General features: G+C 40.3%; 1 protein-coding gene across 5 annotated transcripts in view; it reads left to right on the top strand.

Moving 5' to 3' along the window:
• The window catches only part of KCNIP4 (potassium voltage-gated channel interacting protein 4), a 1,134,443-nt gene that overhangs the window by 1,106,892 nt on the left and 4,247 nt on the right, over window positions 1-23,304 (top strand). For all 5 annotated transcript variants that reach the window (XM_003482356.4, XM_013978556.2, XM_003482354.4 and 2 more), the window contains 4 exons: window positions 475-544; window positions 8,371-8,441; window positions 20,560-20,667; window positions 23,126-23,230. In XM_003482356.4, the coding sequence (XP_003482404.2) occupies window positions 475-544; window positions 8,371-8,441; window positions 20,560-20,667; window positions 23,126-23,230 (354 nt within the window). The remainder of the gene's footprint in view (window positions 1-474; window positions 545-8,370; window positions 8,442-20,559; window positions 20,668-23,125; window positions 23,231-23,304) is intronic.

Raw genomic sequence — 23,304 nt, 5'->3', positions numbered from 1 at the left:
TCTTGAGCAATTATTAACTTACAGCGGTATCCCCAAATTCCCCAGATTTCCCTCTTTGTCTAAGGTCCCCTACTGGGTCTGCCACGACTACCTGTGTAACTATCCTACTCCATCCCTATCAGTATCAGAAACCTCTCGCAATGTCCTTGCTCTATGAAAAACAAGGTAATTTCCTCCTACCTCAATGAGAAATATGCGTTCTTAAAAGAAACAGCACATTTTTTAGTGTGTCAGACCAGCTTTGATACTGATAATATGTAAAGTTTTTACACTGGCAATTTTTTTTTTCATTTTGTGAGAACTAGAACAAAGAGACATCTATTGTGTGCTTTTATTCTTTTTTGTGATAATGGATGGATGGGTAACTTTCTTGGTGCAGCTTTGCAGAGTAGACAGTTCTCTTTCAAAATGTGCAAAAAAAAAATCAGTTTTATGAACTCCTCACTCATATTGCTTCTCTACCATTTTCCCTAGGAATGCCCCAGTGGCGTTGTTAATGAAGAGACCTTCAAAGAGATTTACTCGCAGTTCTTTCCACAGGGAGGTAAGTACAAGTGTGGACTACTGAATGTACTCTCAGTTAGAATTATGCTTGCAATCTTGAGTTTGGTTTAATCTTTCATGGCATGACTCCTACATTTTTCATCTTTATGTAAGAGAATTAATACACAGTATGTAAGTGCAGATGATTTTAATACATCATAAACGTGAGCTACTTACAAATCGTCAAATACCCTGGAGTTCACCCTTCAGTTTAATGGAAGTAATATTACTGCATTTCCGATACTATGTCCATCAAATGTACAGTGCTTTCTAACTATGATGGGTTGGTCCTGGATATGCCACAAAGCTTTCTCATGCATTATAGGACTCATTCTCCCCAAATGGGACACATTTAATCATCCTTAATTTTTGAATGTGAAATCTGGGGCTCTGAGGAGCTAAATGTTTTGCTCAGGGTCACACGTCTACCAAGTGACAGATCCAGGTTAGAACCCAGATTGCTGTGCAGCCTCTTTAGTATTCTTTCTGCCATGTCTCTCTTTTTTAGTAGTTCTTTACTATCACCCCTCCCCTTGCATCTAAGAAAATTCATACCACTCTAGACATGACGTGAGTTGGAAAGAAAGCAAGGAGAATGTAATGATACTATTTACATGCCAGAAGATGAATGGAGAGTATATTTGCCCCGGACCTTATAGTCTCTCCTTCAATCATTCAACAGACTATCCAGCTCAACCTTGTCCCACAGCCTACCATGTGCCCAGTGTGTATGAAGTGCTGATGGTGTAAGAAGAGGGAGATGTGGTACCTGAACCAAAGAATGTTAGGGTCTAGTGTAGCTGATGAGCAATGTCAACATAAAGTGTAAGTGTTGAAGACAGGGCGTAAAAAAAGAGCATGGTGAGAAGTTCCCGTTGTGGCTCAGAGGTAATGAACCTGGCAAGTATCCATGAGGACGCAGGTTCAATCACTGGCCTCGCTCAGTGGATTAAGGATCTAGCGTTGCCATGAACTGTGGTGTAGGTCGCAGACGCAACTCTCTGATCCCTCATTGCTGCAGCTGCGATTCAACCCCTAGCCTGGGACCTCCATATGTCACAGGTGTGGCCCTAAAAAGCAAAAAAAAAAAAAAAAAAAAAAAAAAAAAAAAAAAAAACATGGTGAGAGCACTATGTGGACACAGACCAGATAAATAACAGAAAGGAGAAAAAAATGGGTCTATCCAGATAAATTAAACCTAAGTTGAAGTAGCCACTACACATCAGGCGTCTAATACATGCCTGGCCCTGAATGTGTTACCCATCACCTCCCAGTTAGCTATGATTCTCACTTTTTAATAAAGGTGGAAACCGGAGTTCCCATCATGGCGCAGCGGAAATGAACCCAATAGGAACCATGAGGTTGAGGGTTCAATCCCTGGCCTCGCTCAGTGGGTTAAGGATCTGGCGTTGGTGTAGGCGGGCAGCTATAGCTCCATTTAGACCCATAGCCTGGGAACCTCCATATGCTGCAGGTGTGGCCCTAAAAAACAAAAACAAAAAAAAACAAACAAACAAAAAATAAAGGTGGAAGCTAAGGTATGGAGAAATTCACCCATTTCCTTGCCATTATCTTTTTACTTAATTTTCTCTTAAAAAATCCATCCTTAACAAATAGGAGCCATGAGGTTGTGGGTTTGATCCCTGGCCTTGCTCAGTGGGTTAACGATCCGGCGTTGCCGTGAGCTGTGGTGTAGGTTGCAGACTCGGCTCGGATCCCGCGTTGCTGTGGCCCTGGTGTAGGCCAGTGGCTACAGCTCCAATTCAACCCCTAACCTGGGAACCTCCATATGCTGCGGGAGCGGCCCAAGAAATAGCAAAAAGACAAAAAAAAAAAAAAAAATCCACCTTCCTCTTATGCCAAAATAACTGCAATGGTCTCTGAGTTAGTCTTTCTGATTCCAATCCTCTTCTCTGCTCCACAACCATGGTTAATCTCTACATGAGCCAGAGTTATCCTGTTAAAATGTGAGCCAGGCCACGTCACTGCTCTGCTCAAAGACTTCCGTCCCATCAGAACGTAAACCATGACCTAGATCGTGGTGGATGGGTGTGGTCACTGTCTCCTGGTCCCTCTCTAGCTTGTCCTCCACTGACCTTCCCCTCCACTCAACTGGTTCCAGCCAACCTGGCCTCCTTGTTCTTCCTCCAGCTCGCCAGCCCCATGTTGCTTCCAGGTCTTTGAACTTGTGATTCCCTCTGCCTAGAAGTCTCCTCTCCTAAATATCCATCTCAGTATCTCACCACTTCTGCTTTTATTGAAAGGTTTCCTTCTCCGAGGAGGCTTTACAGCCACCCTGTCCTACACATTCCCCGTGCCCTTTCCCTGATTTATCTTCCTCGTTAGCTCTCTTCTCTTTATTTTGCTTATTTTTGCTGTTGCTTACTGTCCCTTTTCCCCATGTGAATGTCATCTCCAAGGGAACAGAAGTTTTTGTGTGTTTTGTTCAGGGCCATGTCCACAGGTCGAGGAGCAGTGACTGACAAGTAGTCGCATTCATAGATACTCAGTGCTCTGATAAAATGAGTGACATCCACCACCATGCAACCATATCTGGAAAAGCGTTTTGAATATATACAAGCTTAAATGTTAAGTGTTTCATACAAAAATTAAATTCTCTTTGGGTTTTAGATATTTCAGTAGGTTGAAGACAATTTCATGCAAGGATTCTCCAAATAGAAATATTTGCTGAAGATGGGCTCTTCAAAGAAGTAAATTAGAGTTCTGAGAAAACACAGGGTGACCCATTATTACGTGATTTTGGATATATTCTCCCAGGTATTAGTCATAGGGCCAGATGCCAGGGTGATAATGGGTCCACTGTATGTATTAACAAATAACTTAGAATATCATTCAATTAATACATATTTCTAAATTATTAAAACCAAGGAGGTTTTTTTTTTTTTTGTTTTGTTTTTTTGCTTTTTTATCTTTTATTGAAGTACAGTTGACCTATAATGTTATATTCATTTCAGGTGTACAACATAGTAATTTGATATTTTACACACTATACTGCATACAAAGCTTATTATAAAATATTGACTATATTCCCTGTGCTGTGCATTATTCTTTTTTTTTTTTTAAAGTTTTAGTGATGTATAGTTGATTTGCAATGTTGTGATAACTTTGCTGTACACACAGTGATTCACTTATACATGTACACACATCCATTCTCTTTCAGATTCTTTTCCCACATAGATTATCACAGAATATTGGGTAGAATTCACTGTGCTATACACCAGGTCCCTGTTGGCCAGTCATTCCATACACCTCAGTGTGCATATGCCAATCCCAAACCCCTACTCCATTCCCTCCCCCACCCCAGGAGAATTTTTCTAAAAATGATATTTACTATAAAATAAGTGTCTGCCAACATATTGATAGGCATTAATATCAAAGCACTTAGCACAAATGGTAATCTTTTAGCTTTTTTTTATTATCTCAAATGAAAGTTATTCACATGCTACAAATTGGATACAACTCTACATAAAAACTATCTCCTTATTTGAAAAATAACATTTCAACATGCAAGAGCATCTACTTAAGCATAATCCTTTGCAAAGAATTCTTGTTACAAAATCCAAAGGGATTTGAGGAAAAATCACTTTTGCACTCTTAAAAATTGTTTGATTATTCATGTTAATTGAATGCATAAATCTAAAAGCTCCCAGCATTACTGAAGGAAATGAAATACTTTAAATAATGATGGCTGGCAATTTAAAAAATTAATATCATGCATGCAAATTGTATCCTGCAGTGCCGCTAGAAAAGGGAAATGTCCTAAGGAAGAACGTAGTCTCCAATGGCAGGCACATCCACACTCTGGCCATCCTCACACTTCTATGGAGTCATTTATTTAGGCAGACTGCCTGAAAGCAACAGATTTCTCTCATTATGAGTCATAACCATGATGGGTCCATAAATCACAATGTCTCACCATTTCCTCCAGGAACATGCTTTGTCTTTTCGCCAGAACCTCCTGCAATTTGCAGTGTGTCAGGCTCTTTAGTTTCTCTACTGCTTAGCAAGCTGGTTTAACAAGCACAACTTGTTTGGTGTTCTGGATGTCAGCACAGCTGGACTGAACAGAAGCTTCCCATTTGTGGGCGATGAAGTATGTCTACTCTAAAACAAGCCATGAGGAAATGGCTGGATTGTGCCATTACCTGGACCATTATAGCAATGCTTTTCAACACCAGGTACAGGGGAAGCCTTAGCGTGGAAGCTCTTAGCTCACTAGACATTGTTAAAGCTCATGAAAAGGGCAGTTTCCTGGGCTACTCCTGCTTGTGTTGTAAGAATTTTGCACTTACTTTGACTATATGAGGCCTCTGATAAAACAGCTAGTGAAGGAATAAATTAATGCGCTTTGGTCAGAAGACTCTAAGGCAACAAATATTTCTTAAACAGCCACTGTGTGCAAGGCACTTGAGACACTAAGATGAGCTCTCTGGACAGAAAGCTTTGAATTTTTTTTTCCCAAATAACTCCACACACTGAATACCCTTCTCGTGCTCAGACAATATTTCTAAAAATTTTTAGGATGACTTATAGCAGACATACTGAACAGAAATTACTATTACTTCATGCATGGGAACCAGTTGAATGCATGTGAATATTTAATTCACAGCACTGTTACTATAGGAAGGTGGGACACACACAAGAGCCTGACTTTCATATGCTGCGTTTGCTCAGTTTCTTATAATTTTACCTGTGAGGCTAAAAATTAAATGTTGAAATTTTGCAGTTGGGGGGTAAAATGTATGGAGTCTTAGGATAGGAAAGGACCTTGAATACCCCTTATTTCCATTTCATAAAGGTGGAAAATGGGTGTAGGTACTATTAGGGATGTCACTGTGGTCACCTAATTAGTTAATAGTGGAGTCGGTAATGAAATCAAGACATTCCAGCACTAACTCTTAGAAATAAAGGATGTCAGACTAGAAGAAACCTTGAGGATTCTTTTGTTCCACATTTTACAAAAGAACAACCTGAGGCCCAGATAAATAAACTATTTGAGTCACATACTTTGGTGGTGACAGAATCCCTTGGTAAACTAGGGACTCAGTCCAGTGCCCTTAATCCGGTTATTTCCAGACCTCACCAATGATACCAATTAATGTCTTGGTTGAAAAGGCCCTTGATGCACAAATATTTCAGAATATTTGAACAAATACACTTGATTATCATGTTCCAGGTCGGTGGGTTGAAGTCAGTTCGGTTGATTTCTTTCTTCCCACCAAAAATCCCCTGCTTGTGCTTGAATTGGGATGGGAGTGGGGGATTTTCAACCAAGTCTTAGCTAAGATTTAGTGAACATTTAAAGGATGCCTAGGACTGTTCTGAGAACTTTTTGAATAGTATCTAATTTAATCTCTTTATGATGACTCAATGAAACACATAGTTACCATCTTGTAGATGAGGAAACTAAGTCACAGAGAGGTTAAACAGCTTGCCCAAGGTCACATGGTTAATATTTAGTAGAGCTGAGATTCAAATTCGGGCATCGACTCCACCACACTATTTGCAAACTCTCACTGCCTGGTATATCTAGGCTGGAAAACTGGCTTCACTTCTAAGAAAATTACCAAGATGCATTTGGAGGAACAAATGTCCTCTGGTCACATTAGGGCAAACCTTGAGTGTGTGTATCTCACGTGTCAAGATTTAGACTGGAGCAACCCCATCTGAGAAGAAATGGTAATTATTGCTCAGTTTGCCTTGTTTTTTAAATTTAAAAAAACTGCCAGCATCATTTGTTCTGAGCCATTATTCATGGTAAGTTCTGCTTACTAATGTAAAGGCACTTACCTTGAATGTATAAATAACATAAGAAGAGATTGTTTATGAAGCTCTTTTTAAAATATGCAAAATTATTTTTTTTTCTCCCCCTCTAAATAAGTTTAACAAACCATCTGTCAACTCATTTCTCCATAGGGCACTAAATAGTTCAAGAAGTCTATGTAAAAGTACTGCTGAAAGCAAAACAACTTTTTTTTTTTTTTTCGGCTGCACCCACAGCATGCGAAAGTTCTAGGGTCAGCGACTGAACCTGTCCACTACAGTGGTCAAAGCCACAGCAGTGACAATGCTGGATCCTTAACTCACTGAACCACCAGGGAACTCAGAGAGCAAAACAATTTTGTAAATAAAGATAGGCTGACAGTTCTTGATAATTTTATCATGGAACTTCCCATCAATCACACTAAGTTGACTGCAATTAAACCCCTAGTTTCATACCCCAAAGTGTTTCTTCCTCCAACCCATCAACACTACATGGACATCCATTCTGCATTCCTTAGCTTTACATAATATTTAGGTCTAATTGTTATGCCTGTTCAGTTCATTGAAAGCAGTGTTATTAATTCATACATTTAAAAATAATTAGTTCCTCCTATCATATATAAAAGTAAGAAGTGGAAGAAAATGCCACTACCATTTTGAGAACCTGAGTGTATATAGTTTACCTCATAAAATATATGGCCATCAAGCGCATTAATCGTTGGGCTGAAACACTCAGGAAAAACAATCCATAAGTAGGCCATGGATGCTTGGGAGCTAGGAGAAAAGTTTACATGACCTGTGACCTCCCGTATTTGGGGAGAAAAATTCTCTACTCCTGTTCCTACAACTTAGTTTCTTGAGAGCCTTCAAAATGCAATTCATCAAGTAAGAGGCAAACAGGAGGTTTGTTAAATCCCAGTAAAAACAAGGCTAAAAGTTATGAGAGAAATAGATCAGATTTTTTTTAAACAGAAGATAAAAGGCTAGAGCCAATGAGCTAAAAGGTTACAATTTTTAATATAAAAAAAGGTTAAGATAAAAGGCTAAAGCCCATGAGATGAAACATTTAAAATAATCACATAAATTTGATCGAGTCGAGCACAGCAGCACTTAAAAATGAAAACTGTGCACTGAGAAAAGAAAACTATAAGAAAAAAAAATATGCTTTTAAAATAAAAAAGGCAGAAAGCCCAGAGATTAGGGAGACAAAGGAGAAAAACAAGAGGAAGGAAAGAAAAATTAGAGGGAGATAACCTACGAAGCAAACTCAGAGCAAGTGCTGGATTCCGGAGAACTGCAGCATCGTGTGGCCCCAGGACAAGCGCACTCGCCAAAGCTGTGGACCACTGCCCAGAGCCTCGAAGCCGACCCCCCTGGAAAGCTGCAAACTTTCGGGACCACACCATCCACTTCCAACGTGGCCACAGAAACTTCCAAAGTCCCCCCTGTCCTCACTTCGTCAGACAACTCTACTGGCTGTGGGCTAGCCTGGCTTTTTGGTCAAAAAGACCTGAGTTATGTCCCCCTCTACTCTGTAAACCGCGTGACTTTGGGCAAGTTTATCAACCTTTCTGAGTCCCAATATCCTTATCTGGGTTGTAAAAATGATGGACAAACTAATAATAACACCAATAAGACTAATAATAACAATACCAATTCATCTGTCTCATTATTAGTATTTTTATTATTTTGCTTCTTCTAGAGGTAGTCCCTGCCGGGCCGTAAGCAATTTCCAGATGTGTCTCATACCCACCTGTAGTGACATTGCTCATCCTAGTGTCAGAAACATCGTTACCCAAGACTCTGATGTGCTCAGAGCATTTCTAGCCAGCAACTTAGAGAACTTCTGTCATCAGTGGTCTCCGCAGATGGCCCACACTTACGAATCTCAGATTTCATCCTCTACTGAGAAGGTGGGCAGCTGGGAAGAAACACAGGTCAAAGGAGATAAATTTTCCCAGATAGAAAGAGGCCTGGCATGCTGTACAAGTTTATAGGATATCGAAATGCTAACTTATCATAATTTTCTTTTCTGTATTTCAGATTCTACAACATATGCACATTTTCTGTTCAATGCATTTGATACGGATCACAATGGAGCTGTGAGTTTTGAGGTAAGTCTTAGACATTTTTTTGTCAATATGCTTTAACTGTAGACACACTGAAAGGGATTTAGTGCTTCCAAGGGAAATATTTGTTTGGTGGTGTGACTTTTTTTTTCTTTTTGAGACTTTTATTTCTTTAATATTTTTATTATTGTAATCAGAACACTCAACCTGAATCTACCCTCTGAAAAAATTTTTATATGGACACTATGTTATACACTATATATAAGCATCAGTAAGATGAAATATGTCACATAACTAAGTATTTAGGTATAATATAATAATACTAAGTAAAATAAATGTTACTTACATATTTATATATTTCTTCTATTTCTATATTATATACTAAATATATTATTATATCACTTATTTATATTATGTATTATTATATACATATATGTGCTTAGCTATGTGAATATTCAGGACATATTTCATCCTACTGATGCTTATATATAGTATTTCATGAACAAAATTACATGATATGCATACATACACACACACACACACACGCACACACACTGATGTCATCCATATGGTACATATGTCATAGATAGTTGTATATTTAAATCTGAATGTTGGGGGAATAAACCAAACACTAATTAACTGTGAAGACTATCGCCTCTTTTATTTTTGTTAGGAAAACTATGGGTAGAATATATGACTCACCAATTTCCTTATATTCAGAATGGCTGCGCTTGGTCTCTAGGGAATAGAATTATGCATTATTTTACTTTGCATTAATTAATTCTGGTTTCTCTCTTTAATATGTGTGACATTGTGATTTATTATAAGAAATATATGTATTTGGTCTTAGTCCCCAGCTTCAGACAGAGCTCTATCTAAATCCCGGGTTTCTAGTGAGGAGAACAACAAAGGTGTCTTTTGTCATGTTAATGAGATGACTTTTAATCTCACTTCAGGGTGGGGGCTGTTTGCCTGGAGGGAACCCCCCTCACCCCCACCACTGTGTTTTCAAGGTTAGAACTTTCAGTCCCACCCTTCCCTGTCCTCTGGGGTGGGGAAAGGGGCTGAAGATTCAGTTCAATCACCAATGGCCAATGATTTAATTAATCATGCCTCATTACAATGAATCCTCCATGAAAACCAAAAGGACAGGATTCGGAAAGCTTCCCAGTTGTGAATACCTGGAAGCTTAGGGAGAGTTGTGCCCTGGGAGGGCATGAGGCTCAAGCCCTTTCCTAAGGCCTTGCCCTATACGTTTCTCCCACCTTCCTGTTCCTGAGGTATACCTTTTATTGAAAAAAATCCAGTAATCTGGTAAGTAAATGTTTCTCTGAGTTCTGTGATCTGCTCTAGCAAAGAACCCAAGAAGAGGTTTGTTGAAACCTCCAATCTGTAGTCCATTAGTCAGAAGCACAGATGACAACCTGGACTTTCGAGCAGCACCTGAAGTTGGGGGCAAAAGAGCAGGTGTAGTCATGTAGGATTGAGCCCTTAACCTGGCTCTATCTCCAGATAAAAAGTGTCAGAATTTAGTTCAGTTGTAAGATACACATCTGGACAGAGATTGCCCGATGGTGTAAGGAAATCCCCACTCACACACTGGAATTGGGTGCAGAATCATCTATATCTATCTATCTGTCTGTCTATCTATCTATCATCTACCTATATAATGGGTATGCTTTTTGGGTATAGGGGAGGGTGCATCTTACACAAGAGCAGCAATTTCAGTGAGCTCCAGGGTAAAGGAAGGCAGATGATGGCATGGGCTCAGCAAGGAAGTGTACTGGTGGGGCTGTATCAGGAAGCTCAGCCATGAACTTGATGACCTGGGTCTGAAGGACAAGTGGGGCTTCTCGTGCGAATAAGGGTCAGGATGGGAAGCAGTGGGGGTGAGGCAGAGGCAGAGGCCTGGGAAAGAAGAGAATCACCTAAAAGATGGAATAGGAAGGGGGAAGGTGACGGGCAGGCTGGGTGAGGAGGCAGAGGGCAGATCTCGACACATCTGAGGCAGGATGCTAAGCAGGCTGAATTACCTCGCAGGAGGTGAGGAGTCCTTGAAGAACTTTCAGCAGGGAAATTAAGGTATCAGGGCTGTGTTCCTAGAAACAAGAAGTCCAGTTAGCACCTCTTTATTCCAAGAATCAGTTGGGCTGGTGTCAGCCCAAACTTCAGTTAAGGCCTTGGAGAGGAAGAGGAGGAGATAAGTTCAAGATGTTATAATGAAAGAGGTACATTCCATTTCGGTGGAGTCAGGATGATAAAAGGGAGGTGCAGCCTCCTGAGAGGTCCTTCATTCAGTGGTCCTGGGGCAGAGTGGCCAGGGCAGTAAAGGGCCTCCGGACACATACTCAGTGCTCATGCAGATGCAGCACTACTAAAATGAAGATTCTGGACCAGGAAGCTCAATGTGTCATCTCATAACTTAACCAGGAAATATCACCAAGAAAAGCCGAAGAAGGTGCGGCTGAGAAGCTGGCAGTGGCCAAGGCGAGGGCACCTGGATTTCCCTGGATGTGGTAGCAGCCATTAGGGACCAGATGGAGATTGTCATAAGTATCAGTCCCCTGTTCTGGTCCCTCTATTTTGCAGCCTGTGATCACCCATAACAATATAGTATTAGTGTTACTGCACTTTACCAACAAGATTAATTCCAGCACAGCCTTAGTTTAGCTTTAACATAGAAGCCAAACATTCCAGTTCACCTAGTAAAATCTTGCAGAGCTAGTTTGCAGAGAATGAGTAAGGCAAAGACTACCAGTGATACCATTACTTGAAGTTACTTGAGTATCAGAAATCATCAGTTACCTGTAGCACATTGTATCCAATTTCGCATGTAAATTTAGGCTGGTGTTAATGATCTAGGACCATGCATAAAGTTGCTGTTATAATATTTATGTGAAATTCCAGTAATTGTGATGAATGCTGATGGTAATTTGAGAAATTAGTTGTAATGGCTATATACTATAAGCATGTTGGTTAAATGTCTTTTTCTTTAAAGACAAACTAATGGTTTAATTAATAAATGTTAAAATCAACTTTAAAACCAGGCTATTGTAGTTCTTTTTCCAAGTCTATAGCTACCGAAAACGTCTCTAGAGAACAGACATGATTGGGCAAGGACTGTATTTTGAGTAGCACTAGATACTGGGAGGTACAAGAGAGAACATCCTGATCTCTGTTAAATAAGGGTGTGGTCGAAATTCAGCCTCTGTCCACTGGTGCCAAGTAGAAATATGAAGACAGAGTTTGGGGTGAAGGAGAAAAAAACAGCTTTTATTGCTTTGCCAGCCAAAGGAGGACACAGTAGGCTAATGCCTTAAAGACTGTGCCCTCTATTGGGAAGAATTGCAAGGAGTTTTATAGTCAAAAGGAAAACAGGTTTTCAGGTAGGAGTCGGGATTGGGGCAGACATGCATTCTTCCTTCTTTAGGGGAACCCTAGTCACCAAAGCTGACATCAAGGGATCCTAGCGTGGTTATGGGGGTGGTCTTAGTTACTGCCTAGAATAACACTACTTGCAAAAAGGGCATATTGATCAGAGATTAGAAGAAAAGAAAAGTTCTAGTCTAAAAGTTGTAGAAAAAAGGAGTTCCCGTCGTGGCTCAGTGGTTAACGAATCTGCCTAGGAACCATGAGGTTATGGGTTCGGTCCCTGGCCTTGCTCAGTGGGTGAAGGACCCAGCGTTGCTGTGAGCTGTGGTGTAGGTCGCAGATGCGGCTCAGATCCCACGTTGCTGTGGCTGTGGTGTAGGCTGTTGGCTCCAGTCCGATTAGGCCCCTAGCCTGGGAGCCTCCATATGCTGCAGGTGTGGCCCTAGAAAAAAGACAAAAAAAAAAAAAGTTCTAGAAAAGTTCCTAAAAAACATCATGTGCTGATAATATTAAGTCACAGGCAATTGTGCTCAGGGTGCCTAATTTTTAGCCTATGGGTGATTGTGTTTAGGGTACAACTGAGCCAGACAGAAGGACAAGGAAGGACTCTAAGCTATTCAGATGTAAAGTATTCATCTTTCTTTCTTTTGCTTGTTAGGGCCTCACTTGCGGCATATGGAATTTCCTCAGCTAGAGGTGGAATCAGATCTGCAACTGCAGGCCTACACCACAGCCACAGCAATGCAGGATCCAAGCCACATCTGCCATCTATACCATGGCTCATGGCATTGCTGGATCCTAAACCCACTGAGCAAGGCCAGAGATCAAACCCACAACCTCATGAATACTAGTTGGGTTTATATCCCACTAAGCCACATGGGAGCTCCCTGAAGTATTCGCTTCTAAAAGAAGCATAGGAAGTATCACTTTCCTTTTAGGTGTGTAAGATGCCTACATCATTATGTGTCTCCCTTGAGAGGGGACCAGAATCCTGCCCCAAGGCTGTACTATTGTTGCTAGACTGTTCCTTCCTTGTCTTTGCATCCTCTTCCCTCGCTGATCAGTAACTTTCTGAACTTGCCCCTTGGAACTCAGGGAAGACCATGGAGGCTGAATAAGGCCCATTTCCTAAAAACAGGAAATGGGGGACAGTGAAATGCTTTTGTGCCCAGAAGCCCCACAGGGCCCTGCTGCGTTACAAAAAGAAATGGATGTTTCCTCTTAATTTGCTTAAACCCAAAGGGTGGAGCAAAGAAGACAGTAAGGGCCCTGGATCAGAAATGACTAGATCTAAAACCGCTTTGCCACCAGGTGGCTATGTGACCTTAGCCGAGTATTTTAACACTCTGGGCCTTAGTGTTCATCTTTGTGAAGCATCAGCAAGCAAAGCTACTCTACAAGTGATGAAAAGATGAAAAAGCGATGTCAGTTAAGGGCTTGGCTGAGTGCCTGGCACCAAATATGTGTTCAATACTTATTAGATGTTAACCATGACAGTTACTACAAGGGAGATTTTTCCAACAAAGCCAATTAATAATGACATTGGTCATCTTATTACACAGTGATTTTATAATATTGAACACACTCAAGCACAGGCCAGATGATTGCTCTGTCTGTGAAGCTATGAAAGATAGTTCTTCACTTGATTGTAAAATAAGCATTTATTATGTGTCAGTCACTGTACTAAGTGTGTAAAAATAACATTAACTATAGTAATAGCCGTGCATGATAATACCAGCTGACCCTTCTTTAATACTCATTATGAGTCAGGCCTTGTGCTGAGTGAATTATGCATAGCAACTTATTTAATCTTCATAAGTATGGTTATCTATGATTATCCATCATTTTAGCCAATGAGGAAAGAGATTTATAGAGAAGTTAAGCCACCTGTCCAAAGTCACACAGCTAGAAAGTAAGAGAACTAGGATTCAAACCCAAGCTACCTGGCCCAGAATGCATCTCTTAGTGATCCTGTTATCCTGTCTGTGAGGCACACGTAGACCCTGGTCCCCCATCTGAAATCCTCAGAGTCATTCAGAGTTATGCAGATTTTAGAAACATAATGCTGTGCATGTGCTCTGCTTATGGTCACATGACTAGGCCCTATTCCCAGGCTCTCCTGCAGGTAGGCGGGGCCAGGACTGAGTTTTTACCAGTGGGAGATGAGTGGAAGTGACCACATCTCCTTCCTCTCTCTTCCCGTCTGTGGCGACTGTGACGTTACATATTTCAGTTTGCCTTACAGCAGAGTAGAAGGAGCCTGGATCTCTGAATGACTGCATGGAACACAGCCCCATCCCCACTCGTATTTCACTGCATGTCAATGATAAATAAGCTTATACTGTCTCAAGCGACTACAAATTGGAAGTATTAAAATAGCTTTTAAGGACTTCTGATTAATGGGATAGATAGGTAATGAATAATAGATAATAAATGATAGTGATAATAGATGATACCTACATAAATACAGAGAGATTAGAATGGTTTCATGTCAGTACAGTTCAGATTTTTGGCAGCATATGAGTTTTGATGCCAAAATTCACCATCTCCCCTCTCTTCCCAATAAAGATTTTTCTTTTGCAGTTTACAAAAAATTATTTGGATGGAGGTGGTGAGTTGCAGATAAAAAATAAAGGACTTGTACTATTTGTCACGTGTTAGAGATGAAGAATTCCAAACTTAGAGGGGTTAAGTTACTTATTCAAATCATATGATCAGTAAATAGCAGAAATAGGGTAGAACCCCAGCTCTACCTCAGTCTCTAAAATGCATGGTTTTGGGAGTTACTGCTGAGGTGCAGCAGGTTAAGGATCAAGTGTTGTCTCTGCAGCAGCTTGTGTCACTGCTGAGGTGAAGGTTTGATCCTTAGCCTAGCACAATGGGTTAAGGATCTGGTATTGCTACAGCTATGGCGTAGGTTGCAACTGCAGCTAGGATTTCATCCCTGGCCCGGGAATTTCCATATGCCACAAGTTCGGCCAAAATATACATAAATAAAATCTGTGATTTTAACCAGGGATTATCAAACTTTTCTGCAAAGGACCAAACAGTAAATATTTTTGGCTTTGCAGGTTATACAGTCTTAATTCTACCAACGTAATTCTGCTGTTGTAGACAAAACCACAACATAAATAATTGAGCATGGCTGTGTTCCAATAAATCTTTATTAACAATAACAAGTGGTGGGCCATATTAGACTCCTGGCCATAGTTTTTCAGGTATTTTGTAGAATGTCCCTCAGTTGGAATTTGTTTGATGATTTTCTCATGATTAGACTTAGGCTATGTGTTTTGAAGAGGAGAGGCTAGAAAATGGAAAGCAGATATTAATACTCCTAGTATAGGCTCTTTGGATTACTTTATGGTGAAAAAGGTTTGGGATAGATGGATATAAGGCTGTATCACTGTTCTTTGGACCTTAAAGGCGCTTTAGAGATGAAGCACAGGTTCTTTAGCGGGGCCTCTATTACACTTTTAGAACTTTCTGGATTAGAGACTAGGAAACAAACATGGCCTCTGCCTCTGAGACTTTGGCAAGTAGTTTTGAGTTGAGTCACTGTTTTATATCACCTTACAACCATGTCCTATGGTGTCAGAAAAAAGGAATGTCCCATATTGGTATATAACCACAGACCATTGCTTCAGTTCTAGATAGAACGAGAGCTTGGGCTTTGAGTTAGAGGTATAGGTTCATTTTCCAGCCCCAGTGTTTACTGGCTGTATCCCTTGGCTCAGTTACAGATCTTCTCTGAGCCTCCATCTTTATTTTTTTTTATTTTTATTTTTTTGTCTTTTTGCCTTTTCTTGAGCTGCTCCTGCAGCATATGGAGGTTCCCAGACTAGGGGTCGAATCAGAGCTGTAGCCACCGGCCTACACCACAGCCATAGCAACTCAGGATCTAAGCCGCATCTTCGACCCACACCATAGCTCACAGCAATGCCAGATCCTTAACCCACTGAGCAAGGCCAGGGATCGAACACGCAACCTCAGGTTCCTAGTCAGATCCGCTAACCACTGCACCATGACGGGAACTCCTGAGCCTCCATCTTCAATATAAAGTCAGCAATACCTATTCCTTGTGTTTACATCAGGCTGACATGATCTAATGCACAGAAATTGTTAATACTGGACCACACACACTTATCAGTACGCTGGCATCATCACTACTAGTAAACATCGGTGTTCCCAGAGCCCTTTAGCCCAGGAATTCTGTATCCTTCCTTAGCATTTAAGAGAAAACAATTGGATATAGTTGGAGAAAAATGTTTACTGCAGCATCATATATAATAAAGAAAAAATTAACAATATATAGCCAAAAATAGGAAAGAATGGTTAAATAAATTACAATATATCCATAAGACAAAGACAAAGCATTGTTTCAAATTCCAAATTGCAACCATTGGTAGGTGGTAAAATTGATTTAGAGATTAATGATGGGAATATTAAAAAATTAATAGAAGAGAAACAGAAATAGAGTAATAATTTAGTTTCTGGTGTATAATTGTGTGTGTGTGTGTGTGTGTGTGTGTTTATGCACTAGGCTGCCATTTAAAATAAAATTCGTATTGTGGTTTTGGATCCAAAATTTTGAAAAAGCCACTGTGACAGTATTATTTGATCAGACCATATGAAATTACAATATGAAATTTGTAGCAAATATGATAAATACTATGGGCAATTTTGTATGTTTAAACCTCATATGTGGTTATTAAATGATGTTACAATGAACAGTCAGTAATATTGGAAAACGCTTATAATTAAGTGAAATATACAGAATTAAATATACACCTACGGTGCTATAAGCATATAAGCCAAAGCATGCATTTAAAAAGTGGGAATGTTCAGTGTAAACAGGCGATAGGATTATGTGCGATTGCAGTTTTCTTCTATAGTTTTCTGTATTTTTTTATAAATCAAGCATTATATGTACATTTATTGTATATTTATGATTTTTGTTTGGAAATGTATTCATTTTTAATGGCCTTTAGGGAGAGTAAACCAGAGAACTTTCTTCCAAGTTAATGTGGCTCTTGTCACCTTTTAACACACTAAATTACCTAAGTAAAATTGTATATCAGTTAAGGTAAGTATATCATCTCTTTCACCTGATAAAAGCAGGCTACAAATCTTGAGAAGTATACTTCTTGTTATTTTTAGATATGTTGATATATTTTATTATTTCCAACCAAATGCAAACTATAGGTAGCACCTGACATTGTATCTTTCAAATATTCTAAATAGTAGTTCAACCACGATGGCAGTTTACCCCCAATCAAGGGAGGTGATAGCAAGAGAATAAACAACCTTCAGTAATTCAATAAAAACTTGAAAATGTAAAAAGTATAAAATAAGAAATATTCTAAACACACATATGACTTTCCAGCCTGAATCTGTCACTGTTTATCTAGTTAAATTGTTCACTCTCGGGGAAGCACTTCATGTTGTTTACCATCTGTAAACGGGATGGTTTATTGCAAATTTCTAAACTGGAGCTCTTTGAGGGGCAGGTGGGCAGGTAGAACGTGAGTTTTCAATCTCTGGAGTTCACCCGGTGTCAATGCAAACCGAGCCCCATATACACAGAAGGCCTGGAGAGAGAGAAAAAAGGGGCCAGTCACTCCAGACCAGTAGGTGGCAGGTTTAATAAGCCAGGGAGACTTCCAAAGGAGGCTTGTGTTGGCTGGCCCCAAGATGAGTAGATCCCACCCCTGCCCACCAGAATCTCAAGGTTTCTACAGAGGTCTCACCAGGGTTCAGTGATGTACACCATCCAAGTGGTCGCAGTAACACATGCTCTCACAAGGCTGGGTCCTTGATGCCGCTCCTGCATGGGAATGGGGTGGGGACAGAACATATGCTCCAAGGTCGAGGGGTGAGGTGGGGGCGTAAGACCCTTTGATTGCTTGGGTCCAGCTTGCGGTCATGTCCTCTTGATGACCTCCTCTTACGCAGGAGAACTGATGTTCCCAGCGTAGTAACAGCACTAAGGCAGCCAGTAAAGGTTTGGTCGAGAAATAAAGCTCACTGCAGAACAGGACGAGGTTATTACATAGTCAAACCTCTATGCTTTTTTCCTTCTTTTGCCTTTAGTACAAGATTAGAAAACAGAATTCAGGACCAATCCCCACCCATCATTTTTGTACATTAGGGAATGGATGTAATCTTTCAGACAAAAATAAGTAATTGTGCAAAGTACAGCTGACAGTTTTGTTTTGTTTTGTTTTGTTTTTTTAAGACTTGTAACTCCTACTTGACAGATTTCAATTACCATTCAGAAAAGCTTGGAACAAAACTGGTATAAGACACCTTGAGTTTTCCATTTTCCTTTTGCACAAATAAAGAATTGTTCCTGTTCTGAAATAACTGTTAATGGACATCATCCTGCGAGATGGTGCATTAAGAGAGGGGTGCTCAATCTTCACAGCCGTCTTTCAGTGGGTGTCGTTTCAGGATACATAGTATTTAAGAGGAAGAAATTAAGTTAATGTCAGCTTGTGAATCAGGGTACTTTTGTTCACAAATAATAGAAAATCATGAGAACTAACAATGACAATATGCTAACTGTATTGGCTCCCAGAAACAAGAAGTGCAGAGATAGGCGGGCTCACTCATGGTCACAAGAGGATTCCATCAGCTCCTGGCTCCAGGCTTGATTTTTCCTCAGGCTGGGCAGGCAAGCCTCTCTGTCATAGTGCTTATAGCTCAGGTGGGCTTCATTCAATGGGGGGCCAACCACGGATCCAGTTGCCCTGACTGAAGCGATAAAACGTGCTTCCTGGCTTGGTCCAAGTCATGGCTCCACCACTAGAGCCACAGATGGAGCGCACTTCGGCAGCATTGAGTGAGGCACCAAATGGAAATTAAGGGCCCACTGGGCAGGCAAACAACGAAAGTCCACACATGGCTTTAAAAGTGCTGTCTTTAAATGCCATTGTTGCTCTGGTCTGTTTGTTTGGTGATGCAGCCAATGCCAGGGATGCTGCTTGCAGGCTGTTTTCCAAGTGGGATCCCCGGACCAGTAGTATCAGCATCCCTCGGAATCTGTTAGAAACTAAGTTCTTAGGCCCCACCCAAGACCCAATAAATCAGAAACTCTGGGGTGGGGCTCAGCAATCTGTGCTCTAGCAAGCCCTCTTGGTGATTCTGCAGCAAGCTAAAATTTGAGAGCTCATGTGCCAAGCGAGTCTTCAGAGACCTTGTATCCAGCCCTGCTTTTCAATGAAAGGCATTTATCTATTACCTTGTGTCAGTTATCTAGGGGAAAGAAATAGGGTGGCTGGGGTCCAGGAATAAGAAGATTTTTTCATCAAATATATATTTTTAAATTTTGAACCACACGATGGCCACACATTTAAAAAAAAAAAAGGATTTAAAGAAATTGCAACAAGAAAACAACTACAGGGAGTTCCTATTGTGGCTCAGCAGTAACAAACCTGACTAGTATCCATGAGGACGTGGGTTCGATCCCTGGCCTCGCTCAGTAGGTTAAGGATCCGACGTTGCCATGAGCTGTGGTGTAGATTGCAAATTAGACTCGGATCTGGCATTGCTGTGGCTGTCGCTGTGGCTGTGACATAGGCCAGCAGCTGCAGCTCCGTTTCAACCCCTAGCCTTGGAACTTCCATATGCTGCAAGTGCGGCCCTAAAAAAAAAGAAAACAACTACAAAATAATGGGATGTAAAAATGTAGAGAATACAAATTCACCCAGAGGCCGTTTCTGCACTTCCTTTCTGCTCTTCCATACCTAAGAGGGATTGTTATTCTATCTGAACTCAAAATTCACCATATTGTAATGTTAACCCTGCCCTACAGAATAGTAACTATATATGAATTTGAGTTAATCTGGTTTGTCTGCAGTTTAGTCAAACCAACCCCAGCATGATCCTGACTGAGGGCTCCATTTAATTGACAAACACATGGCCAAGGCATTTGCCAGACACTGATAAGCGGCTTAACTCTTAACTCATAAAAACTTCAAGAAGTAGGTACTATAATCTCCATTCTGCAGATATGAAAATTGAGGCAAAGGGATATTAAATCATCTCAGGACACAGAGTTATCAAGTTGCACAGCAGGAATCTGAATTTAGGCAGCCTGGCTCTAGCTCTGAGCTCCTAACTGCTACCCACATACACCTAATAACTTGACTTCTTGCTGCCAGCCTACACCAGAGCCACAGCAACATGGGATCTGAGCCACATTTTCGACCTACACCACAGCTCACAGCAGTGCCAGATCCTTCACTCACTGAGCAAGGCCAGGGATTGAACCCACGTCCTCATGGATACTAGTTGGGCTTGTTACTGCTGAGCCACAACAGGAACTTCCTATAACTTGACTTCTAAATAAAGGCTTCAATTGATCCATATCTTAAGGACAGCCCCTATTTCTTGTTAGCATATGTTAACTGTGTTGTGTATATGCTTATATTTTAAAAGTTACAGTGTTATTAGATTGTTTTTAGTAAAAGAATTGTGTGCACTTGTAGTGGGAAAGTAATACCACAACACGCCATGCTCTTTAGGTATCTGTTCTGACACAATTTCATTGATTTAAGTTACAGTTTCTGGTTAGATAATGAGAATGTTAAATCTAAGGAGTGGTGTATGCCCACAAAGAATTCTGAAAAAAAGATTATCAGGAACACACAGACTGTTAAGCTAAATAAATCATTCAAAATCCAGAAGGTTGTAACTCTTGCTTCCATCATTTGAGAGAGAGGTTTAATAGAGTTTGTTTTACTTGTTTTAAGAAATGCCAAAATCAAATTTTATTTTTATTTCTTTTTAGGATTTCATCAAGGGTCTTTCTATTTTGCTTCGGGGGACAGTACAAGAAAAACTCAACTGGGCATTTAATTTGTATGACATAAATAAAGACGGCTACATCACTAAAGAAGTAAGAAATGCCTCATCAACAGTTATCCTTTGGAGCATTTTCATTTTTTAACTTCAAAATGTTAAATAATTACAATTATTTTAAAATCACTTTTTCAGGAAGTCTAAACTATGTGGTGGTGGAGAAATATTCTGACAAAAACCTGAGGTGGTACAAATAGTTTATTGTTAATCTGCAGAGTAAACATAAAACATAGAAGAATTGCATCCTGATTTCTCATAGCATTTTAATTAATAAATACTATGCATAAAATAAAGACAGTGGCTAAAAAGAGGTTGGAAGAAAACCTATCAAAACCACGTTAGAATAGTTGTCCTGTAACATTTTTCCCCCCATATAATGTGGTCAGTCTGGAAACGGAAACAATTTTAAATCGTGTGGATTACGTAGTGACCGCTGTTGTGTGGGAAATGACCTGATACAGTAGTGGGGCCCCAAGTACATGTTCTGCCTGGCTGTCAGAGAAAGAAGGCTCACAGATCAAATTAAGAGGTTCAAATCAAATGGCTTATTTAATTATTTAGTTATTGCTTTTTAGGGCTGTACCCGCAGCATATGGAGGTTCCCAGGCTAGGGTCCAATCAGAGCTGCAGCTACTGGCCTACACCACAGCCACAACACAGGATCCAAGCTGTGTCTGCGACCTACACCACAGCTCATGGCAACCCCAGATCCTTAACACATTGAACGAGGCCAGGGATTGTACCCACGTCCTCATGGATACTAATCAGGTTCAGAATCTGCTGAGCCACAAAGGGAACTCCTCAAATGGCTTATTAAACAAATTTAAAACACAGCATGAAGCAAAGGGCGCTGGATGGGGTAGGATAACAAATTTGGGGTGGAATGAAGGTAGGGTTGAAGTACCACATTGCCGGAATCCTGGATGGGGTTCAGTGTTCATACATCCTGTCTTTCTCTCGCCTCACTAAACTTTCCCAGAGGTTTTTGTTTTATTTTTGTCTTTGTTTTTGTTTTAGGGCTTCACCCACAACATATGGAAGTTCCCAGGCTAGGGATCAAATCAGAGCTACAACTGCCAGCCTACATCATGGCCACAGCAATGCGGGATGCAAGCCACATCTTCAACCTACACTGCAGCTCGGGGCAAAGCTGGATCTTTAACCCACTGAGCAAGGCCAGGGATCAAACTTGCATCCTCATGGGTCCTAGTCGGGTTCGTTTCTGCTGAACTGCAACAGGAGCTCCCAGGGTTGAGTTTTGAGCATAAGCCTCCTCAAATGGGAAGTATCTTGGGCCAATGACATAAACTTGCTCTATTGAAGATACAGAGACAAGCGCACCGGACCACAGTCATAATGTGACAATTAACCTGATCAGTGACCAGGAGCCTTATTTATGTTTGTTGAGCAGATGGGGCCAGAATGGGTCTCACCACCAGGTGGCCGAATTAAGACCTCATGAGAACCATGTATATTGAGCATACATAGCTGGATAGTGCCTCTGGCGTACCTGTACACAATAAGCATTTAATACTCAGGTGCATCTGGACTATTAGGTAACCATCGGTCATTTGATCCCTTTTTATCTCTATGTTTAACATACACATGCTGTTATCATTTGTATCTCACACATCTCACCAACTCTATATCAAACAAAATTTTATACTCAAACCATCTTAAAGGGTTTCAACGATGATTTGCAAACTAAGAGCTGGTTTCTCACTTAAAATGGCATTGAATTGTCTCAAAGGTAAATGTCTTCCCATTATCAACTTAATCCAGACTCTTATGTTGAAACTTCAGTATGAAGAAAACAAGTACAAACAATAAATCTGAATGTCTAGGTTAACTAGATGTTACTTTCACTAAGACTGAAAATTACAAATCAAAAACTAGATTTGATTTTAATTTTAAAAAAGTAAAATTTCAAAGTGTTTCCAGGGTCATAATATTGTAACTAATCTGCATCATGTGTGATTTGTAGTTAAAGCCATAATAGAAAAAAAAAAAAAAAAAAAAAAAAGACATTCCTAATGAGCTTTGAGACTTACCTGTTAATTTTTGTATAATTCTTATGTGTGGTATTTCTTTGATTCTCAATAAACCAAAATTGAGATCAACATCTAAAATATGTGATAGCTCCGTAAAGCACAGATAGGCTATGTGGAGTCTGTGGAAGTCCAAACATTGAACCAGAATGTTTCTTTCCAGAACATGTTAGATATGTGGGAATTTATTTCATTTTGATACCAAGAGCAGAATTGATTCTTACATTCTGATTCTTCTGCTTTTACATCAGAAGAATTGACTCTCTTACCTTTTGATTCTGTTGGCTTTTCCTCTGGGACAACTAAAAGGCATTTAATGAAGAATTGAAGAAAATTTTTAAAAAACCCACAACCATGTGAAATTGAGTAGGAATAATCTGTCAAAGCTTCTCCGGTGGTGTCTCACATACTGCATGCAGCCTCACATGAGAGTCTTTTGCTTTTCAGGAAATGCTTGACATAATGAAAGCAATATATGACATGATGGGTAAATGCACATACCCTGTCCTCAAGGAAGATGCTCCCAGACAACACGTTGAGACATTTTTCCAGGTAAGGACGCAGGAGAAGTCAGCAGATGAGGGACATTGAGAGCACATTCCCTGAGATTTGCAAAGTATCATGAT

This window comes from Sus scrofa, chromosome 8 (genome assembly GCF_000003025.6).
Source record: "Sus scrofa isolate TJ Tabasco breed Duroc chromosome 8, Sscrofa11.1, whole genome shotgun sequence".
Taxonomy (NCBI): domain Eukaryota; kingdom Metazoa; phylum Chordata; class Mammalia; order Artiodactyla; family Suidae; genus Sus; species Sus scrofa.
Note: the sequence above shows the minus strand (reverse complement) of the source record. Positions and strands in the feature narration are given on the sequence as shown.